Source organism: Dromiciops gliroides, chromosome 3 (assembly GCF_019393635.1).
Source record: "Dromiciops gliroides isolate mDroGli1 chromosome 3, mDroGli1.pri, whole genome shotgun sequence".
NCBI lineage: Eukaryota > Metazoa > Chordata > Mammalia > Microbiotheria > Microbiotheriidae > Dromiciops > Dromiciops gliroides.
The window spans coordinates 383,131,090-383,152,062 of record NC_057863.1 but is presented as its reverse complement, the minus strand read 5'-3'; the positions used below and the strand labels follow the sequence as shown (position 1 = coordinate 383,152,062).

General features: G+C 33.2%; 1 protein-coding gene across 1 annotated transcript in view; it reads right to left on the bottom strand.

The window, feature by feature from the left end:
• DPP10 (dipeptidyl peptidase like 10) overlaps positions 1–20,973 on the bottom strand; it is an 883,075-nt gene that overhangs the window by 616,156 nt on the left and 245,946 nt on the right. The window contains 1 exon segment of the mRNA XM_043992035.1: positions 2,815–2,910. Within this exon segment, the coding sequence (XP_043847970.1) occupies positions 2,815–2,910 (96 nt within the window).

Genomic DNA, 20,973 nt, shown 5'->3' with positions numbered 1-20,973 from the left:
ATTTCTAAGAGCAGAGAGTTAATTGATTTCTTATTGACATTATTGTCTTTATGGGATTGATAGCAATGATATATCACAGTACTTGGATATTGAAAAATGAAATGATCTGTCTCCTTAATCTAATCCCTAACCTTTTGCCTGCCCTAGGTTTTTTTTTTCCCAACTGTAAAACAGGAATAATAATAATCCCTTCCTTCAAAGGTTGTTAAAAGATCAAATGAGTTGATACTTATAAAAAACGTAGCACAGTGCCTTGCACACAGTGGGAATTATTAAATATATCTTTCCTTCTTTTATTCTGCTTTAAATTCATATATCTATTCAGAAAAATCCATTCCACTAAACTTCCAAGTGACATCATGCTTAGAGTCACAATCTGGTGTGGTTTATAGGAGAAGCTACTATTACTTGTACACAAAGTACAACTATATCCCTGATAGATCATTGAAACATAAGCCCAAATGGTTTATATAATTTCTGAAAATAATATTCATAATCTGTTTTGCAAAAATGGAAGAAATTATTCTAAACCATCACACCCCCAAAAGCTTCCCTACAGTTCTATATAAGTTTCAAGTAAATTTTCATTTAACCACAATGAAATGTAGAAATATTTTAAATAGTGCTTATAGATAAAATGAACGAGGGATAAATCTATCAATAACATAATAATTTTTCTATGAAACACATTTATAATAATTGCATGCAGAGGGATAAAGGAACAAAAAGGGAGAAAGATAATTTGAATTTTAAGAAAGTAGGGTGAAGATTAGGGTTTATTTCTTCATCATCACTGAAGGGAACTGCCTATTTAAATATACATACATACATGTTTAACAATAGGTGTGGGGAATAATTCTCCAACTTTTAAAATTAAAGATTTGCTTGGGATACTGACTGTTCAATGGTTTTCCTAGAGTCACATAGCTGGCATTTTCAGACGTAGATATTTGTCTTCCTTACAAAATACCACATTGTCTATGGAAACTTTGTATAGATCTGTCAGTTTTTCTGTACAATGGAAGATATGATATGGGGCATCAGAGATGAAATTGAATGTAATTATAAGGCATTTCCTGAAGAGTAAAATGGCAGAAAGAATGGTATCAAATATTTTTATATAGATGATTAGACATAGAAAGATAACCCACACTCTTCAAGCCAAAGGTGCTAAATGGATAGAGAACCATTCTTCTTTCTCTTGGTTTCATAATTCATTTGAAGAAATGGGGAATAAGTCATTAAATTCAAGGACTCTGATTATGTTATCAACATTTCTCTGCTGCCTAACATCATATTGCTTGTGTTATTTAAGGCAAACACAGAGATCATTTTGCTGTTATATTCTTACAGTGATTGGTCACTTTCCATACCCCCCCCAAAAAAAAAAATCTCTCAATCAGTTCTGGGACAATTCCAAAAACACTCAAGGAAAAATCCAGAAGAGATGGTCTGAAAAATCTCAGTACTACCTGACTTGTCTTAATTATTATATATATCCAAAATGCAGAACTTTTGGAGATATGAAACTGAAACACTGCTCCTTCAATCCTAATCTAATTCTATTTCTGCCTTCATGCTCCTTAGATTCTCTCCCTTCTTCCCTCCCTCCCTCTCTCACATAAAGGCCATTTTTTTCTAAAATATACCATTTTATTTCTTCTTATCTTTCTCCCTCAATTACTTTCTTGCCCTAGGAAAGTAAATATAATTTACGAAAGAAACAATATATTAATTATTTAATTTTTAAAATTCTTGGGAAAGGAGCATTCACCCTTTACCTACCATGAATATTATTTTAAAAGCATAATAAACCCTGAATCCTACATTTAGAATTGCAAGAATGAAGTCTCAATAAAGGAATGTTATTGATTAATATAGAAACATTGCGTTGTTCCCATTTTGTCCTAGCATATTGATAATTATTTATAAACCAATTGTCATATGGAGGATAATTCAGGAGATGATCATATTTTGTGTAGAGAGGTAAATAATAGAAATCATGCTACAGACATATTTCCCCTTTTTCTTCAGCTGTTAAATCTGAATTGCCTTAAATTATTTCCTTTACTATCACTGTATAGATTGGGGAGGTGAGTCTATGTGTCTATTGACACTCAAGTGTGTTTGTGTTTTTATTTTTTCTCAAGACTCATTTAAATGTAAAATGTATTTGTTTTTTTCAAGGTCACTTAAAGAAAGCATTGGAATGATCCTTTTTTGGGGTAAAAGTGATGTAACTTTCAATCATTTTGTCCATAATTCCAAATAATTATAGTTACCAGTAGTAATTCTTAATGATTTGCCACATTTATTATAAAACAAATTACAAAAATGTAACCCAATCATAACATTGCAACTGAGGTGTGCATATGCCTATAACCTATATAAAATTATACACTTATATACCTAGACATTTATGGATATCACAATATATCCAAATGAGTCCTCTCTAATGTTATAACACATACATGTAATGTATCCAAACTTATCTATTTCTAGTTTCCTCATAACCTGTGCAAATAAAACTAGTTGATATTTAGTCTGTTCTTAGTGTTTGGCTTCATATCACCATATTGTTTCCTAGCAGTATAAATATTAGAATAATTTTCAAGGAAAAAATTCAGGATAATAATCCAGACAGACTCTGAAAGCTTCCTATCCTTTTCCTACTAAGCACACAAGGCTCATGGTACAATATTATGTATGAATTCTAAATCATACAATCATAGCATTAGTCACATATATTTACTAACAAATCAATCAATTACTGCAATACAAAATATCTGAGAGATATAAAAATCATAAACTAACCATTGATCCACCTGGCCTCAGGATTATGAACCACAAATTCCTTTCTGAAGAGATCTTCTAAAGACAATCTGGTTTCTGATGAATTTGTAATTTCATCTGAAATAAAGAAGAAATTTTGGTTAGATATGCAGGCTCTTCTCAATAGTGAAATTGTAAACCCTTTTTTGCCTTTATAAGTGACAATATTTTAGGTTAAAATGATTGTTTTAACGAGTTGAATAGAATTTTCATCATTTCAACTCAAACTTTATAATATTCTAATCTTTAATAGGAAAAACATTGTTTTTTAATTTTTATGAATATGAACCTAAAATTTTCATTGCATTTGTAGTTCAATACATTCTGGTGAAATGAAACGTGAGTGAATGAATATGAATCAGAGATCAAAATGCTATTCTAAACAAATTAAAATAACTATTTTGTAATTTCTAGTGGTTTGATCCCAGCACAACATGATGGAAGTGTGTTAAGTTGTGGTGATGTTCGAATTAAGATCACAGATGTATCAGTAAGTCAAAAAATAGGAAGCAATAGACAGATTCTCAAAAGAAAAGAAAATATAGATACAAATAGTGATCAAGTATAAGATCCCTCTATTTGATAGTCATTTGGCTTTAAAATGACTTGATTTTTCTTGTGTGTCAAAAGGATCCTGCTTTCCTCCCCATATAGTAGCCCCAGTGCAAAAAATATTTAGAGAATCTCACAGGAAATATATAATCATTTTATAACAAAAAGAGTAAATTATTTACAGTCAAATCAATTTCAATAAGAAATCCGGATCCTGGCATTTACTACCTATGGTAATTTAGCTGACTAGCATATCTATTTTACACCTGCAAAATGAGGGGATTAGACTGAATTAATTTTAGGTATATATTAGATCTGAATCTATGATCCAATGATATTTTGAATAACTGCATTCAGTTTTCAAATTCAGGGTCTTTACGGATATATTTCAAGTTTTTTCTTAAGTGACATAAAACCTACTGGATACTGCTGACTTTGGATCATGGAGACCTGATTTTGAAATACAAAGGTTGGGGCAGCTAGGTGGCACAGTGGATAAAGAAACAGCCCAGGATTCAAGAGGACCTGAATTCAAATCTGACCTCAGACACGACACTTACTTACTGTGTGACCCTAAGCAAGTCATTTAACCCTCATTGCCCCACAAAAAAACCCCAAAACAAAAACAAACAAAAAAGAAATCAACATTCCTTGGGCCAGCTAGGTGGTACAGTGGATAAAGCAATGTCCCTGGACAGCTTCTTTCAAGAAATTATCAAGGAGAATTGTCCTGATAGTCTAGAACCAGAAAGTAGTGGTAGTGATGATGGTGGTGGTGGTGATGATGGGAAAGAACCTACTGATCACCTCCTAAAAGTGATCCCAAAATGTAAACTCCAAGGAATTGTAGCCAAATTCCAAAATTATCATGTCAACGAAAAACACTGCAAGCAAATAGAAACAATTCAAATGTCCAGAAGCCACAGCCAGGATTACACAGGATTCAGAAGCTTCTACACTGAAAGGCAAAAGAGCTTGGATTACAACACTGAATCAAATACCCTGAAAAATTGTGTAAAATCAGGGAAAAGATGAACATTAATAGTAATAAGGGACTTTCAAACTTTCCTGGTGAAGAGACCAGAGCTGAACAGCAAACTAAATCTCTAAATAAAGGAATCAAGAGAAGCATAAAAATGTAAGCAGGAAAGAAAAAAAAAAACATGGCATGTAATACGACTAAACTATTTGCATCCCTACATGGGAAGATTATACTTGTAATTTTAAAGAACTGTATCTGTATTAGGGCAGTTAGATGGCACATACTTAAATAAAGTGAATGGTTCTAAGTTAACTTTGATGTGATAAAAATAATAATAAATAAAGAAGGCATGAAAAAAGGATTATACTGAGAGAAGAGGAAATGGAAGGCAGAATGCATTAAATTATATAACATGAAGAGGCAAAAAAAATGTCTTACAGGATAGAGAAAGAAGAAAAGAGGTGAATATTATTCGAACCTCACTCTCATCAGATTTTGCTCAAAAAGGGAAGTAGGAGGGGAAAGGAGAAATAGAAGGGAGGGGGTGCTGAGAGAAGGGAGGGTAGATTGAGGGAAATAGTGGTCAGAAGCAAAACCTTGGTGAGAAGGGACAAGGTACAATGAGAGAGAAAAATGTAAAAGGGGGAAATACAATGAAGGAAATCCTCAATTAGTAATTGTAACTGTCAATGTAAATGGAATGAACTCTCCAATAAAATGAAAGTGAATAGCAGAGTGGATTAAAACACAGAATCCTATGATATGTTGTTTATGAGAAACACATTTGAATCAGAGAGACACACACATGGTAGAAGTAAAAGGTTGGAACAGAATAAATTATATTTCAGCTATAGTAAAACCAAAAAAGAAAAGTAGGGGTAGCAATCATGATACCAGAAATATTAAAATAAAAATAGACCTAATATAAAAGATATAAGGAAGGAAATTATGTATTACTAAAAGGTACTATAGACGATGAAGTAATATAATACTAAACATATATGCACCATGTGGCATAGAATCCAAATCCTTAGAAGGCAATTTAATTGAGTGACTAGAAAAAATAGGAAGCAAAACTATACTAGTGGGGGACCTCAACATCCCAGTCTCAGAACTAGACATATATAACCATAAAATAAAGAAGTTAAAGAGGTGAATAGAATTTTAGAAAAAGTTAGACATGATAGATCTCTGGAAAAAATTGAATGGGGATAGAAAGGAATATATCTTTTCTCAGCCCTGCAAAAAACAAAATAAAAAGTAAAACAAACAAAAAAAATGAAAGAAATCTATTGAACTAAAAAATAAAACTTAGAGCTGGTTTTATGAAAAATAAAATATTGAAATACATAAAATGTTGGCTAATTTGATTTAAAAAAATAAAGAAGAAAAACAAATTACTCATATCAAAAGTTAAAAGAGCAAATTCACCATGAATGAGGAGGAAAATATAATTAGGAGTTATTTTGCCCAACTGTATGCCAAAAATCTGACAATCTAAGTGAAATGCATGAATATTTACAAAAATACAAATTGCAGAGTTCAACAGAAGTTATAATCAAATACATAAAATATCCCATTTTAGAAAAAAAATAAGATGAACTATCCATCCATGAATTTTCTAAGAATTCATCTCCAGGGACAGATGGATTAAAAAGTTCATTCTAGGGGGCAGCTAGGTGGCACACTGGATAGAGCACTGGCCCTGGAGTCAGGAGGAACTGAGTTCAAATCTAGCCTGACACTTAAGACTTACTAGCTGTGTGACCCTGGGAAAGTCATTTAACCCCCAATTGCCTCATTAAAAAAGTTAATTCTATAAAACATTTAAAGCACATTTAATTCTGATACTACAAAACAATTTTTAAAATAGGTGAAGAAGGAGTTCTTCCAAATACCTTTTCTGACAAAAATATGGTTCTGATATCTAAACCATGAAAAGCCAAAATAAAGAAAGAAATTTAAAGGGTTACAGCTAAAATGGCAGAAGACAAGAAGTTTCCTAAGCTTTCCTGATTTTCTGTCAGAAACAATATTAAATCAAGCTTCTAAATGGATTCTGAAGCTGCAGAACCTAGAAAAAGAGTGAGAGACACAGTCTTCCACTTGAGATAATTTATAAAAGATCAGTCTTACTTGGGCAAAAGGGGAGCACAGCACACGTCAGCTCAACGTGGAGGGGTTCTGGGCAAGTAAAGCAGAAGGCTCTTGGCTACTGCACAGATTAGCAGCACAGGTCCTTTTGTCCTGGCTTATCAAGTTGGTGGTGCAGCAGGCCAGTTGTGAGACCCACCAAACCCAGCTGAAAAGGTAAAATGCCAACTAGAGAACCACCCACAGGAAAGGCATGCCTAAACCAAGCAATACCAGCATAAGGGAGCAAGTCTAGTATGGTGAGTAATCCACAAGCCACAGAGGTCTCAGAGAAGAAAGCCAGTTACCATGCCCTAATCTCTCAGCATAAGAACCTTATAACAGTGGCCCCTGTGGCCTAGAAGCAGACTTCAACTTAAAAAGTCAAAAATAGTTTAAAATATGCTCAAGAAACAGAAAAGCACCCTTACCATTCAGAGTTTCTTTAGCAATAGGGAAGACCTGAAACACAAACTCAAATGAGGGCTATACTGTCAAAATGTCTACATGTGAAGTCTCAAAGGGGAAGATAAATTGGTCTCAAGACCAAAAAGCCTTCTTGGAAGAACTTAAAAAGTATTTAAAAATCAAATAAGAGAGGAAGAAGAAAAATGGGGAGAGAGAGTTACACAAGATAATTTTGAAAAATGAGTCAACGGCTTGGAAAAGGAATCACAAAAATTGAAGGAAACAATTCATTAAAAACAAATACAAATGGGGGCAGGTAGGTGGCACAGTGGATAGGGCACCAGCCCTGAATTCAGGGGTACCCGAGTTCAAATCCAACCTTAGACACTTAACACTTACTAGCTGTGTGACCCTGGGCAAGTCACTTAACCCCAATTGCCTTCACTAAAAAAAAAAAACAAAAAAAAAACAAACAAACAAAAAAAACAAATACAAATGGCAAACTGAAAAAAAAAATCCACTCTTTCAAAAGTAAATTTGTCGCATTGGAAAAAGAGGTTCAAAAGCTTACTGAAAAAATACCTTAAAAATCAGAATTGGACAGATAGAAGCTAATGACTATGAGACACCAAGAATCCCTCAAATAGAATCAAAATAATGAAAAGAAAAATAGATGAAAATGTGAAATACCTCATCAGAAAGACAACCGACCTAGAAAATACATCCCAGAGAAATAATTTAAGAATTATTGGATTGGACTATCTGAAAGCCATGATCAAAGAACGACTCTACTATCCATCTTCCAAGAAATTATCAATGAGAACTGCCTTGGTATTCTAGAATCAGAAGATAAAAAATTCATTGAAATAATTCATTAATCACCTCCTGAAAAAGACCCTAGAAGGAAAACTCCAAGGGATTTTGTAGCCACATTCCAGAATTATCAGGTGAAGGAGAAAATACTATAAGCAGCCAAAAAGGAATAACGTAAATACCATGGAGCCACAGTGAGGATTAAACAAGACCTGGCAGTTTCAACATTAAAGGATCAGAAGGCTTGAAATATAGTCTATAAGGCAAAGGAAATTGGATTGCAATCAAGAATCAACTAGCCAGCAAAACTGATCATTATCTTTCAGGGGAAAAGATGGACATTCAATGAAATAGGGTACTTTCAAGGTTTCGTTATGAAAAGATCAGAACTGAACAGAAAATTTGTTCTTCAAATACAAGACTCAAGGGAAGTATAAAAAGGTAAACAGGGGGAAAAGGGTATTCAATAAGTTTAAAGTGTTTACATCCCTACACAGGAAGATAATACTTGTAACTCTTGAGAAGTGTATCTATATTTGGGCAGATAGAAGGAGTATACATAGAGAGTATAGGTAAATTGTCTTTGATTTGATGATATAAAGAAAATAAAGGGGTGAAAAAAGGAGTATTCAGGGAGAAGAGGAAAGGGGAGGTGGAATGGGGAAATTACATCACATTAATAATCACAAAAAGCCATATTAAAATAGAGGGGTAAGCATTTTTCTAACATTACTCTCATCAGATTTGGCTCAAAGAGAGAATAACATATACACTCATTAGGATAAAGAAATAAAGCTTACCATTTAAGGGAAGTAGAAAGGAAGGGGGGAAAAGGGGGGCATTGATAGAAGGGAGGGCAGAGGAAGGGAGGAAATGGGAAAGAAAAAAGGAGGGGGAAATTAAAATGGAGGACATATTGAGGAAAGCATTAGTCAGAAACAAAATACTGATGAGAAGAAATAGGGTGAAATAAGGGGAAAAAGTACAAAGGGGAAAATAGGATGAAGAGAATTACATGTCAATAATCATAACTGTGAATGTGAATGAGATGAACTCTCTCATATAATAGAATTGAAAATCAGAGTGAATTAAAAATTCAGAATGCAACAACATGTTTCTAAGAAACACATTTGAAGCAGAGAGATACACATTGAGTAACGGTAAAAAGAAAATATGCTTCAGCTGAAGTTAAAAAAAAAAAAGCAGGGGAAGCCATCCTTATCTCAGACAAAGTAAAAGGAAAAATAGATTTAGTTAAAGGACATAAGGAAGGAAACTATATGTACCAAGTGGTATAGCATCCAAATTCTTAGAAAAGTTAAATGAGTTACAACAAGAAATTTGCAGGAAAATTAAATAAGTGGGGAATCTTCCCCCTCTCCGAAATAGATAAATCTAACCACAAGATAAATAAGAAAGAAGTTAAAGAGGTGAATAGAATTTTAAACAAGTTATATATGATTGACCAGTGGAGAAAATTAAATTGGGAAAGAAAGGAATATACCTTTTTCTCATTGGTACATGACATATACACAAAAATTAAACATGCATTAAGACACAAAAATATTACAGTCAGATATATAAAGTCAGAAATAAATGCATCTTTTTCATATCATGATGCTATAAAAATTACATGTAAAAAAGAGCCATGGAAAGATAGACTGAAAATTAATTAGAAACTATATAATCTCATTCTAAAGAATGAATGGGTCAAAAAACAAATTATATAAACAATCAGTAACTTCATCCAAGAGAATGAAAATAATGAAACAATATAGCAAAACTTATGGGATGTAGCCAAGGAAGTTCTTAGAGGAAATTGTATATCTCTAAAAATGTATATGCATAAAATAGAGAAAGAGGAAATCAATGAATTGGGCACGCAACTAAAAATGCTAGAAAAAGAACTAAAAATGCCCAATTAAATACTAAATTAGACATTCTAAAAATCAAAGGAGAGATTAACACAATGGAAAGGAAGAAAACTATGGAAATAAAAAAAAAAACCTAAGAGCTGGTTTTATGAAAAAATGTTGGGCTAATTTGATTTTTTAAAAAAGAAAGAATAGGGGCAGCTAGGTGGTGCAGTAGATAGAGCACCGGCCCTGGAGTCAGGAGTACCTGAGTTCAAATCTGACCTCAGACACTTAACACTTGCTGTGTGACCCTGGGCAAGTCACTTAACCCCAATTGACTCACTTAAAAAAAAAAAAAAAGAATAAAACCAAATTACCAGTATCAAAAATGAAAGGGGTGAATTTACCACCAATGAAGTAAAATTAAACCAATAATTAGTATCTATTTTGCCCAACTGTACACAAATAAATTTGACAACCTAAAGGAAATGGATAATATTTACAAAAATATATATTTCCCAGATTAACAGAAGAGGACATAAAAGACTTGAATAGCCCTATTTCAGGAAAAAAAATAATTTGAGCAAGCCATCAATGAAGTCCCTAAGAAAAATTCTCCAGAGCCAGATGGGTTTACAAGTGAATTCTACCAAACATCTAAAGAAAAATTAATTACAGAACTATATAAATTATTTTGAAAATTTGTGAAGAAGGAGATCTACCAAATTCTTTTTATGACATAAATTTTGTGTTGATACCAAAACCATGCAGAGCCAAAACAGGAAGAAAATTGTAGGCCAATTTCTCTAGTTAATATTGATTCAAAAAGTTTAAATAAAATATTAGTAAGGAGACTACAGAAAAGTATCACAAGGATAATAAACTATGACCAAGTGGGATCTATACCAGGAATTCAACTCTATAAACACAATTATAAAACACTTTTCACAAAAATAACATCAGAGCTAAAAAATTGGAAAATTATCAATTGCTCATGGACAGGTCAAGCTAATGTGACAAAAATGAGAATTTTACCTTAATTAATTTACTTATTCAGTGCCATACCAATAAGACCATCTAAAATTTTCTTATACATCTAGAAACAATAATAACAAAATTCTTCTGGAAGAAAAAAATTCAAAAATATCAGAGGAAGTAATGAAAAAAAATCACCAGAAAGTGGGCTAACCATACCAAATCTGAAGCTTTATTATAAAGCAGCAGTCATCAAAACTATTTGTATTGACTAAGAAATAGAGTGGTGGATCAGTGGAATAGGTTAGGCAGAGGAGACATAATAGTAAATGACTACAGTAATCTACTGTTTGATAAACCAAAAGACTTCAGTTTCTGGGATAAAAACTAACAATTTGACAAAAACTACTGGGAAAACTGGAAAATGATATGGCAGAAACTAGGCATAGACCAGCATCTTATATATATAGCAAAATAAGGCTAAAATAATTACATGACTTAGACATGAAGGGTGAAATCGCCAGTAAATTGGGAAAGAAAGAAATAGTTGAACTTCTGAGATCTATCAAGAGGAGAAGAATTTATGAATAAAGAAGAGATAGATAATATTGCTAAATAAAAAATGCATCATTTTGTTTATATTAAATTAAAATTATTTTGAACAAAAGAAATGCAGCCAAAATTAGCAGAAAACTGGGAAACAATTTTTACAGTCACTGTTACTTATAATGGCCTCATTTCTAAAATACATGGGGAACTAAATAAAATTTATAAGAATGTAAGTCATTCCCCAATTGAAAAATGGTCAAAGGATATGAACAGGCAATTTTCAGATGGAGTAATCAAAGCTCTCTGTTTCCATATGAAGAAATGCTATAAATCACTATTCATTAGAGAAATGCAAAAACAAACAAAAAAAAACAAAAAAAAAGAAAAAGACAACTCTGAGTTATCACCTCATACCTATCAGATTAGCTAATATGACCAAAAAAGGAAAATAATAAATGTTGGAGAAGCTGTGGAAAAATTGGAACACATGCATTTTTGGTGGAGTTATGAATTGAACCAATCATTTTTTTTGTTTTGTTTTTGGTTTTTTGGTTTTTGGCAGGGCAATGGGGGTTAAGTGACTTGCCCAGGGTCACACAGCTAGTAAGTGTCAAGTGTCTGAGGCTGGATTTGAACTCAGGTACTCCTGAATCCAGGGCTGGTGCTTTATCTACTTTGCCACCTAGCCGCCCCCTGAACCAATCATTTTGAAGAGCAATTTGAAACTGTCCAAAGGGCCATGGGTTGTGCATATCCTTTGACCCAGTAATACCACTATTATGTATGTATCCCAACGAGATCATAAAAAAGTGAAAAGGACCCACACACACAATATTTATAGCAGCTCTTTTTGTGGTGACAAGGAATTGGAAATTTAGGGGTTGCCCATCAATTGGGGAATGGCTGAATAATTTGTGGTATATGAATGTAATGGAATACTACTGTGCTGTAAGAAATGAAGAGCAGGCAGATTTCAGAAAAACCTAGAAAGATTTAAGTGGACTGATGCCTGATGCTGAGTGAAATGGGCAGAAGCAGGAGATTATAGTACACAGTAACACCACACTGTGTGATGAGCAGGTGTGATAGATTTAGTTCTTCTCAGCAATATAATGGTTCAAAATAGTTCCAAAGGACTCATGATGGAAAATGCTCTCCACATCCAGAAAAAAGAAATGTGGAATCTTAACGAAGATTGAACCATACTGTTTCTCCTTTTTCCATTTTTTTGTTTTTTATGTTTTTCCCTTTTGTTCTGATTCTTCTTTCACAACGTAACTAATGTAGAAATATGTTTAATATGTTTGCACATATATAACCCATACCATATTGCATTCTGTATTGGGGAGGAAGGAAGGGAGGAAGGGAAAAAACCTTGAAACTTAAAATCTTATAAAAACGAATGTTTAAAACTATGTTTACATGTAACTGGAAAATAATAAAATACTTTTTAAGATTAAAACAAAAGAATTATAGACCCATTTCTTTGATGAATATTGATGTATACATTTTAAATAAATTATAAGCAAAGAGATTACAGCAATTTATCTCTAGGAAAATATATCAGGAATGCAGGGCTGGTTCAATATTAGGAAAACTTAACAAAAGGGATCATATCAAATGGAAAACCAACAGAAATCATATTATTATGTCAACAAATACCAAAAAATGTATTTTGACAAAATACAGAACATTTTTTGTTAAAATATACTGTACAAAATAGGAATCAATGGATTTTTCCTTAAAATGCTAAGTAATATCTATCTAAACCCATCAACAATCATCATCTGAAATTAGGATAAGCTAGTAGCCCTCCCAATAATTTTAGATTTGGGAGAGAGCCAAGAAAGCAGAGGAAAGGCAGTAACCTCTCAGAGCTCCCTACACAATCACTCCAAAAACCTCCAAATAATGCCATAAGACAATTTCTAGAGCAGCAGAACCCACAAAAAGATGCTGTGCGATCATTTTCCAGCCAAGGATGGCTGAGAAGGACAGCAGGGAATTCTTTTACCAGGGTGAGATTAGAGCCCAGACCTGGGCCATGCTGACACTGATCTAGTCCTAGGCCAACCATGGCAGAGAAAGAGACCTTCAGAGCCCCTGAAACAACTGCAGCAGCAGGTTCTTCTGGAACTCAGCTCACCATCTGGTGAGAGGATCAAGCAGTTTGCCAGTGGAAGATTACAGCAGTCTCTGCTGGCCCTGAGGAAGAACTCAGTTGTTTTTCCTGTGGTGGGAAACAGTAAGGAGTCTTGAATGGTATCAGCCAAGGAGGGATAGGGGAACAAGCTCACTGGAGCTAGCAAACCCAGATTTTTGTTTCCAGATTAAAGAACAAGTAGGCCTGGGGTAATTTACAGACCAGAAAATATGCCGGGTGAGTGGAGAACCTACCTGGGACCCCCTGAAGCTTGGGACAAAGCATCCTGGAAACAGTTCCCCACTTCAAGCAGGAGTTAAAAGTCAAGAAGCAGGCTAGCAAAATGAACAGAGAGAAAAAATGCAGACCACTGAAAGTTTCTTTGGTGACAAGGAAGTTCAAAATATACCCTCAGAAGAAGATAAAAAAATTAAAGCTCTTACATACAAAGTTTCCAAGAAAAAGATGAATTGGTCTCAGGCCATGTAAGTGGACAAAATGGACTTTGATTATAAAGTAAGAGAGGTAGAGGAAAAATGGAAGGAGAAATGAGAGTGATGCAGGAAAAAAAAATAAAGTCAGAAGCTTTAAAAGCCAAATTGTCCAAATGGAAAAGAAGGTAAAAAAGTTCTCTGAAGAAAATAATTGCTTAAGAATTAGGATTGAAGAAATGGAAGGTAAAAACTTTATGAGAAATCAAAACTCAATAAAGCAAATCCAAATTGATGAAAATTTCCCTCTGTTGGGCAATGTGAAATATCTCCTTGAAAAAACTGCTGACCTAGAAAATAGATCCAGGTGAGATAACTTGAAAATTATTGGACTATCTGAAAACCATCATCAAAAAAAGAGCTTAGACATCATCTTCCAGTAGATTGACAGGGAAAATCACCCTGATATTCTAGAAGCAGAAATAAAATAGAAATTGAAAGAATCCATTGATCACCTCCTGAAAGAGATCCCAATAAGTTTAGGGTTAAAGCAAAGATGCCCATTATCACTACTATTATTCAATATTAGTACAAGAAATGTTAGCTTAAGCAATAAGAGAAGAAAAAGAAATTAGTGGAATTGTACTATACAATGAGGATACAAAACTATCACTCTTTGCAAATGATATGATGCTATACAAGATCTAAATAATTGGGAAAATATCAATTGCACATCGTTAGGTCAAACTGATAAAATAAAAAATGAACAATTATACCTAAATTAGTTTCTTTTTTCAGCATCAGACCAATCAAACTACCAAAAAAGGGTTTTACAGGGTTGGAAAAAAAATAAAATTCATCCAGGGGAACAAAAAGTCAAAAACATCAAGGGAATTAACAAAAAAAATAATGCAAATTAAGGTAGCCTCGCCATACTAGATCTAAAACTATATTGTAAAGCAATGATCATCAAAAGTATCTGGTACTGGCTAAGAAATAGAGTGGCATATCAGTGGAAAAGATTAGGTACAAAAGACACTGTAGCAAGTGATTATTGTAATCTATGTTTTTTTTTGTTTGTTTTATAAATTCAAACTCAATCTTTGGGGTAAGAACTCATTATGTGACAAAAACTGCTGGAACACCTGGAAAGTAGTATGGCAGAATCCAGGTAAAGACCAATCTTGTAACACTATATACCAAGATAGGTCCAAACGGGTCATATGATTGAGACATTAAGGGTGATACCTTTTGCAAATTAAAAGGGCAAGGAATAGTTTACCTGTCAGATTAACAGAGAAGGGAAGAATTTTTGACCAAATAAGAGATAGACAGCATTATGAAATGCAAAACTCAGGTTCTAGAATTTAAAACAATGCAATTTGAATTATAAGAACCAATATATACCCATACATAGGTTAATTTTAAATTCTTTTCCACAAAAATTTCTTTAAAAATATACTGTTAGTCACCTGAGGTATTGTATATGATAAGCTTGGATACAATTTAGGAAGATTCAGATTCAAAACAAATCTTGAATATATATTTGATATATAATACTTGTCAAACAAACTTCTCTGGGTTTAAAGCCGCTCTCTAAGTTGCAGTATAGTGGTAAATCTGTATTGCTAGGTAAAATTTTCCCCCACACTAGTTCCCTATTCCATTAAAACCAAAGGTTTTTTAAAACAAACCAACTAAAATGCATACTATATCAGTAGATATCATATTGAAATGCTTCCAGTACTCATACTTCAAAATAATTTTGCTATGTGTAATTGGAAATCCCTAAGTAAAAAGTATACAAGGAACACAGAAAGGTTAGTCTGGAAGTGTTGCATGTCAGCTAAAGAAAAGACAAGTATCTTATGTTTTGGAACTATAGTGAACTCTGATTTGCATATTTAAACAAGGGCAAAAGGAAAATGAGAGATTGCTTCAAGTTTCAGTTACAACCTGTAAGGGCCAAATTTATTATGGAAGAGTTAATTGGGTGGCTCGCTGTAATATTGGGGTTCAGAAAATAATGAGGAACCTGTAGGTCTAAAGTTTCCTGTCTTCCAAATTGCCTTTTTTAGTTATTTCTCCCAGGCTAATAAGAAAGGAGATTAACAGCCTCTTTACCACCAACAAACCAGGTTTTATTAATGGGGATAAAATATACAACAAAGATGAAGTTAATAAAGCCAGGGACAAGAGTATAGGGGAAGAGAAAAATGGAAAAGCTCCCTGGCTCTATCAAAGACCTTCTCAATCCCCAAACTTGCTTCCAACTCAGCTAATTCGAAGAGCTGGCCTTGTTTCTATTAACTCACCACCTGGCATCCGTAGTTTCTATGGGAGTCAGTTGTGCAGTCCCTCTCCAGTGTGCTCTCGGAAGGTCACCAACATGAAAGATAGCTCCTCTCAGTGAACATTCCCTTTTTCTACTTTTACTCTCCCTCCCCAAAAAGGAAGTCCTTCAAGTTGCTTGGCTGAGAGTAGTCCCCCCTCGTGACATCAGCAGTACACTAACACATAATTCAGGGAAGGCCAGGTGTGGCCTATCTCTAATCATCCCCAAGTAGGTACTTAGTAGGTTTCTCATTCTCACCCAATTCAAACAATACTAAATCAATCAGGTAGGGCCCCTGGCATCTGCTAAATTCCATTGTTTTATCACAGCTCCAGGCATTTCCATTGTTCTCAATGATATGTTATCATTTTTCCATAATATTTGTCAGGACCATTCTTTGCCTTTTCAGACTTTCCTTGCCCCTTTTATAGAAAAAAAAAAGATAGTAAAGATTTCGATATGTCATAAGAAGGACAGCCAATCCAACAAAAATTCTAATACTTAAAGTATTTTTCTGGATCAAATTAATCCTCCACCTTTCAAAGTCTGGGAATATTTACAGCGATCATTTATTTATTTTCCTTAATCAAATTATCTTCAGATTTTACTTGAATGTCAGCATTCAAGTAACATACATGCTGCTTTTTCTTTTAAATAGTTCTATTAAGGGGGCAGCTAGGTGGCGCAGTGGATAGAGCACTGGCCCTGGATTCAGGAGGACCTGAGTTCAAATCCAGCCTCAGATACTTGACACATTTACTGGCTGTGTGACCCTGGGCAAGTCACTTAACCCCAACTGCCTCACCAAAAAACAAACAAACAAACAATAAATAGTTCTATTAATACAGTTTGTTTTGAAATCCAAGAAGCTTCCCACCAAACACTTAAACAAACACATACACAGTACATTCCCTGAGGAAAAATAAACAGTTGCTGTCTGATTGTTAATAGAAAAGAGGCTTATGTCCTTTTGCACTATGTATGTACTAATATGTTTCATTGAAAGTAACCAAGGTTCCCTTAGCTCAGCCTTGATTCAATTTACATTTTCAAAGAAACAAACACATAAATGTAAACATATACATATATGATAGCATGTACATATCCAAATATAGGTATCAGTATATATGCATACACACATATAAGAACATGCATGCATATGTAGGTATTTATAATTATATAGGTCTGATAATTCTGTATATATGTGCAACTATAGTTTCCAAATATTTTATTTCATACAATTATTCTCAAGTTAATCTTAATTACTCATATCCATCATACATCACAACAATAGTTCATTTCTTTAACAGACCATAATTTAATAATGTATACCTCAATTGTTGGACACATTTTCCCCTACTTTGTTATTACAAGTAAAGGTACTATGAATATCTTTGTACATATCCATCCTTTTTTTTCAGTCATTTACTACTGTAGGATATAAATTTAGTAAGTAATCTGTGGGTCAGAGAGTTACAATTTAGATTAGATTGTAAGTATTTAAGTATAACACACATGGCTGCATATTCTTCTTACTGTGGTAAAATAATGGAATTTGGCAGACTCCCAGGAGTCGCACTTGATTGATTTAGTAGTGTTCGAATTGGGTATGAATGAGAAACTACTAAGTACCCACTTAAGATGATTAGATTTTGATCAACACCTGGCCTGCCCTGTTAAACCTAGTTTAACCTGGCCAACCCTGAGAAGGAGTGTCCTCAGAGGCTGTGAACTGTGTCATCAACAGAAAACTAGTCTCAGCCACACAACTTGAAAGACCTCCCCTTTTGGGGGAGGGAGAAAAATGTATAAAAGGGACCCCAACAGGAAGTAGCACTCTCTCTGGCCTTAAAGAAGCCTTTGGAACAGACTGGAGACTGGCTGCCGTAGAAATTACAGAACCCTGGTGGTGAGTTAATAAAATCTAGCTCTTTGAATTAGCTGAGCTGAAAGCGAGTTTGAGTTTTGAGACAGCCTTTGCTAAAGCCAGGGACATTATCCATTTTCCTCTTTCTCTATTCCTTTGTCCTTGACTTTCAATAAAAACCTGATTCTTTTGTGGAAAAGAGATTGTTAAACTCCTTTCTTATTGGCCTGGGAGAAATAACTAAAAATGGCAGTTCAGAAAGGAGGAAGCTTTGGACCTCTAGGTCCCTCATTATTTTCTGAACCCCAATATTATGGTGAGTCACCCAATTAATTCTCCCCATATTAAATTTGGCCCCTACATTACTTCAATATGGGAGATTAGGCCTAGTGCCCTAAAGTGATAAATTGTGTGTGTGTGTGTGTGTGTGTGTGTGTGTGTGTGTGTGTGTGGCAATTGGAGTTAAGTGATTTGCCCAGGGTCACACAAATAGTCAAGTGTCGGAGGTCAGATTGGAACTCAGGGCCTCCTGTCTCCAGGACTGGTGTTCTATCCACTGTTCCACCTACCTGACCCTCACTGATAAATCTAATAATGTATATTACCTTACTGCTGTTATTTACCACAAATTTTTCTTACTTAAATTGGTCTTCATGAAAGATAATGGTTTATACATAGAATCATGAGATAAGACGTGGTTTTAAGAGGATGATTTAATTATTTCCTTTTCTCAGGGAGGATTTTATATTTAAAAAAATACTGAGGAAAATTGAGACATATTTTCAAGAAAAACATCAAAGAAAACAGGAGTATATATATATGACCCTTGTTAAATTCTTTTTTTAATCTTACAAATGTATTTTATTATTTTCCAATTACATGTAAATTAAATTCTTAAAATAAGAAGATTTAACAAAAATATAACAACTTAAAAGTTGTTTACTACTAAGAGAGCTGTATTTTCCAAATAAGACATTGAATGAAATGTATCCTTACTAATGGTGAACTGGCTTTGAATGTAGAACTTAAGAACAAAGTTCTTAATTAAAAAATGTTTAATGTGTCCATTTTATGTAAAAAATATATTACCCATAGTTTTTAACTAAAGTTATTACTTCAATTGGAAAGAATGTTATTAACAAGTATGGAAGATTCACGAACATATGCCTGACATTATTTGAAAGGCTGCCATTGCTAGATCATTTATAATCATTTGTGATAAGCTATTATAAAAGAACACTAGACAATCATGACTTCCTAGCTAAAAATAAAATCAATACTTGAAATCTGTTTTTAAAAAAAAGGAAAATTGTTTTAATGTAGAAATATATAACAACCTCCTTAATAAAAATTATGCTCTTCTGGATGCTATATTACCTGTTTTATGTCTCCCTTAAAATTGGTGTGGTTTAAAACCTGAGTCTGAACTTGAAAGTAGAAGATAATTATTGGGCTCTTATAAAGCAGAAAACAAACAACCAAAAACCCACCAATAAATTTCTGTTGCTCAAAGTGAAATATGTTACACTTTCACAGAGATGGGGAAAGGCCATCTTGCTCATTCTTGCTAAAATTACAATTATAAAATAATAAACTTGGAAGAAATTATGAACTTCAACATTATTAGAAATACTCTTAGCTCCTAGATCATTTGTAGTAAGGTGTTAGAAAAGAACAGTATAAAATCAGGACTTTCTAGGCAAAATTCATATCAATAGTTGAAATTTGGAAAGAGAATAGAGGATTCTATCAATGTGGGAATGTATAAGAAGCTACTTAATAAAATAATAAGCATTTATTAAGTTAGATCACATGTATTTATCAAATAAAATAATTCATTCAATTGAAAAGAATGTTATTAATAAATATGGAAGATTCAGTAATATGTGAATGTCATTAATTCAAAGACTCCAGAATCTAGATCATTGTAATCACTAGTAGTAAGTTATTAGAAAAGAATATTACACAACCTGGACTTTCTAGGTGAAATTCATATCAACACCAAAAAAGATCTCTAGACAAAAAAAAAAAGCTTAATTTCTGTAAGACAGCATCTTGATAATAAAATAAGTATGCTTACTGTTATTTTTTAAAAGCTACATAGTCGAATTCCAGAATTATAGAGCTACAAAGGACATTGAGGGCAATAAGTTATAGAGTTTTATAACAGTAGTAGTCAATGAATTCTCACTAATGTGTAATCTACATGCTTTTCATATATTTTATGCTGAATTTCTCTTTCCTTTTTTTCCCATGGATAAAATAAATGGCTACTTACATAAACCTAGTTGTTCTATTTTTAGATCCTAAGAAATACTACCAAGTTTTTCCTCAGACTCAACATTGATAGAATAAATAAAGGAAATTTCAAATACTTTCCCCAATAGAATCAATTATTAAAATTTGTTATTTGTCAAAAAATGTTAAACATTATGGTATATTTGTCTCTTAAAATGACATCAATTTTTTTCTCATTTAAAATTCTGAGAAATATTTTCAATACAGTCCTACCATATAAGAAATATATATATATATGTATATATATATTCAACATATTAATGTGTATATTGAATAATATTGATATGCCTTGGTATATAATATTTACTTTCTCATCATCAATCTTATAATTTTCATTATCTGGTGGAAGGTTATTTACTAGATTCCATTGGATTTGCTGTTTCCACTAGAAACCTATCTCTTTTGTTTCTTGGATATTCAAATGTTAATTATCTTCCTTTTTATATCAACCCAGCTCTTCAAACTGCCAAGGTCACTTTCCATTTTAATCCAATCCTTTAAGATGCTAACCATCCTAGTCAATTTGGCCCTATTATAAAATTTAATGAATATGCTCTTTGTTTATTTGTACCTCATGTAGTGTATTTCCTTTGTACCTCTCCACATGGAACACAAAGTTAAGCATTTTATGGAGTTAGTTAAACAGACATTCACAGAGATGATATAACCATTCTAAAATTTGTATTCACAGAATAAATTATAACTAGGGTAAATCAATGATTCAGCAACAGAGTTTCCTGTGCACATACTATGCAGAGTACTATTTACAAAAGATGTCATGTGGAGTTACAAAGGGCAA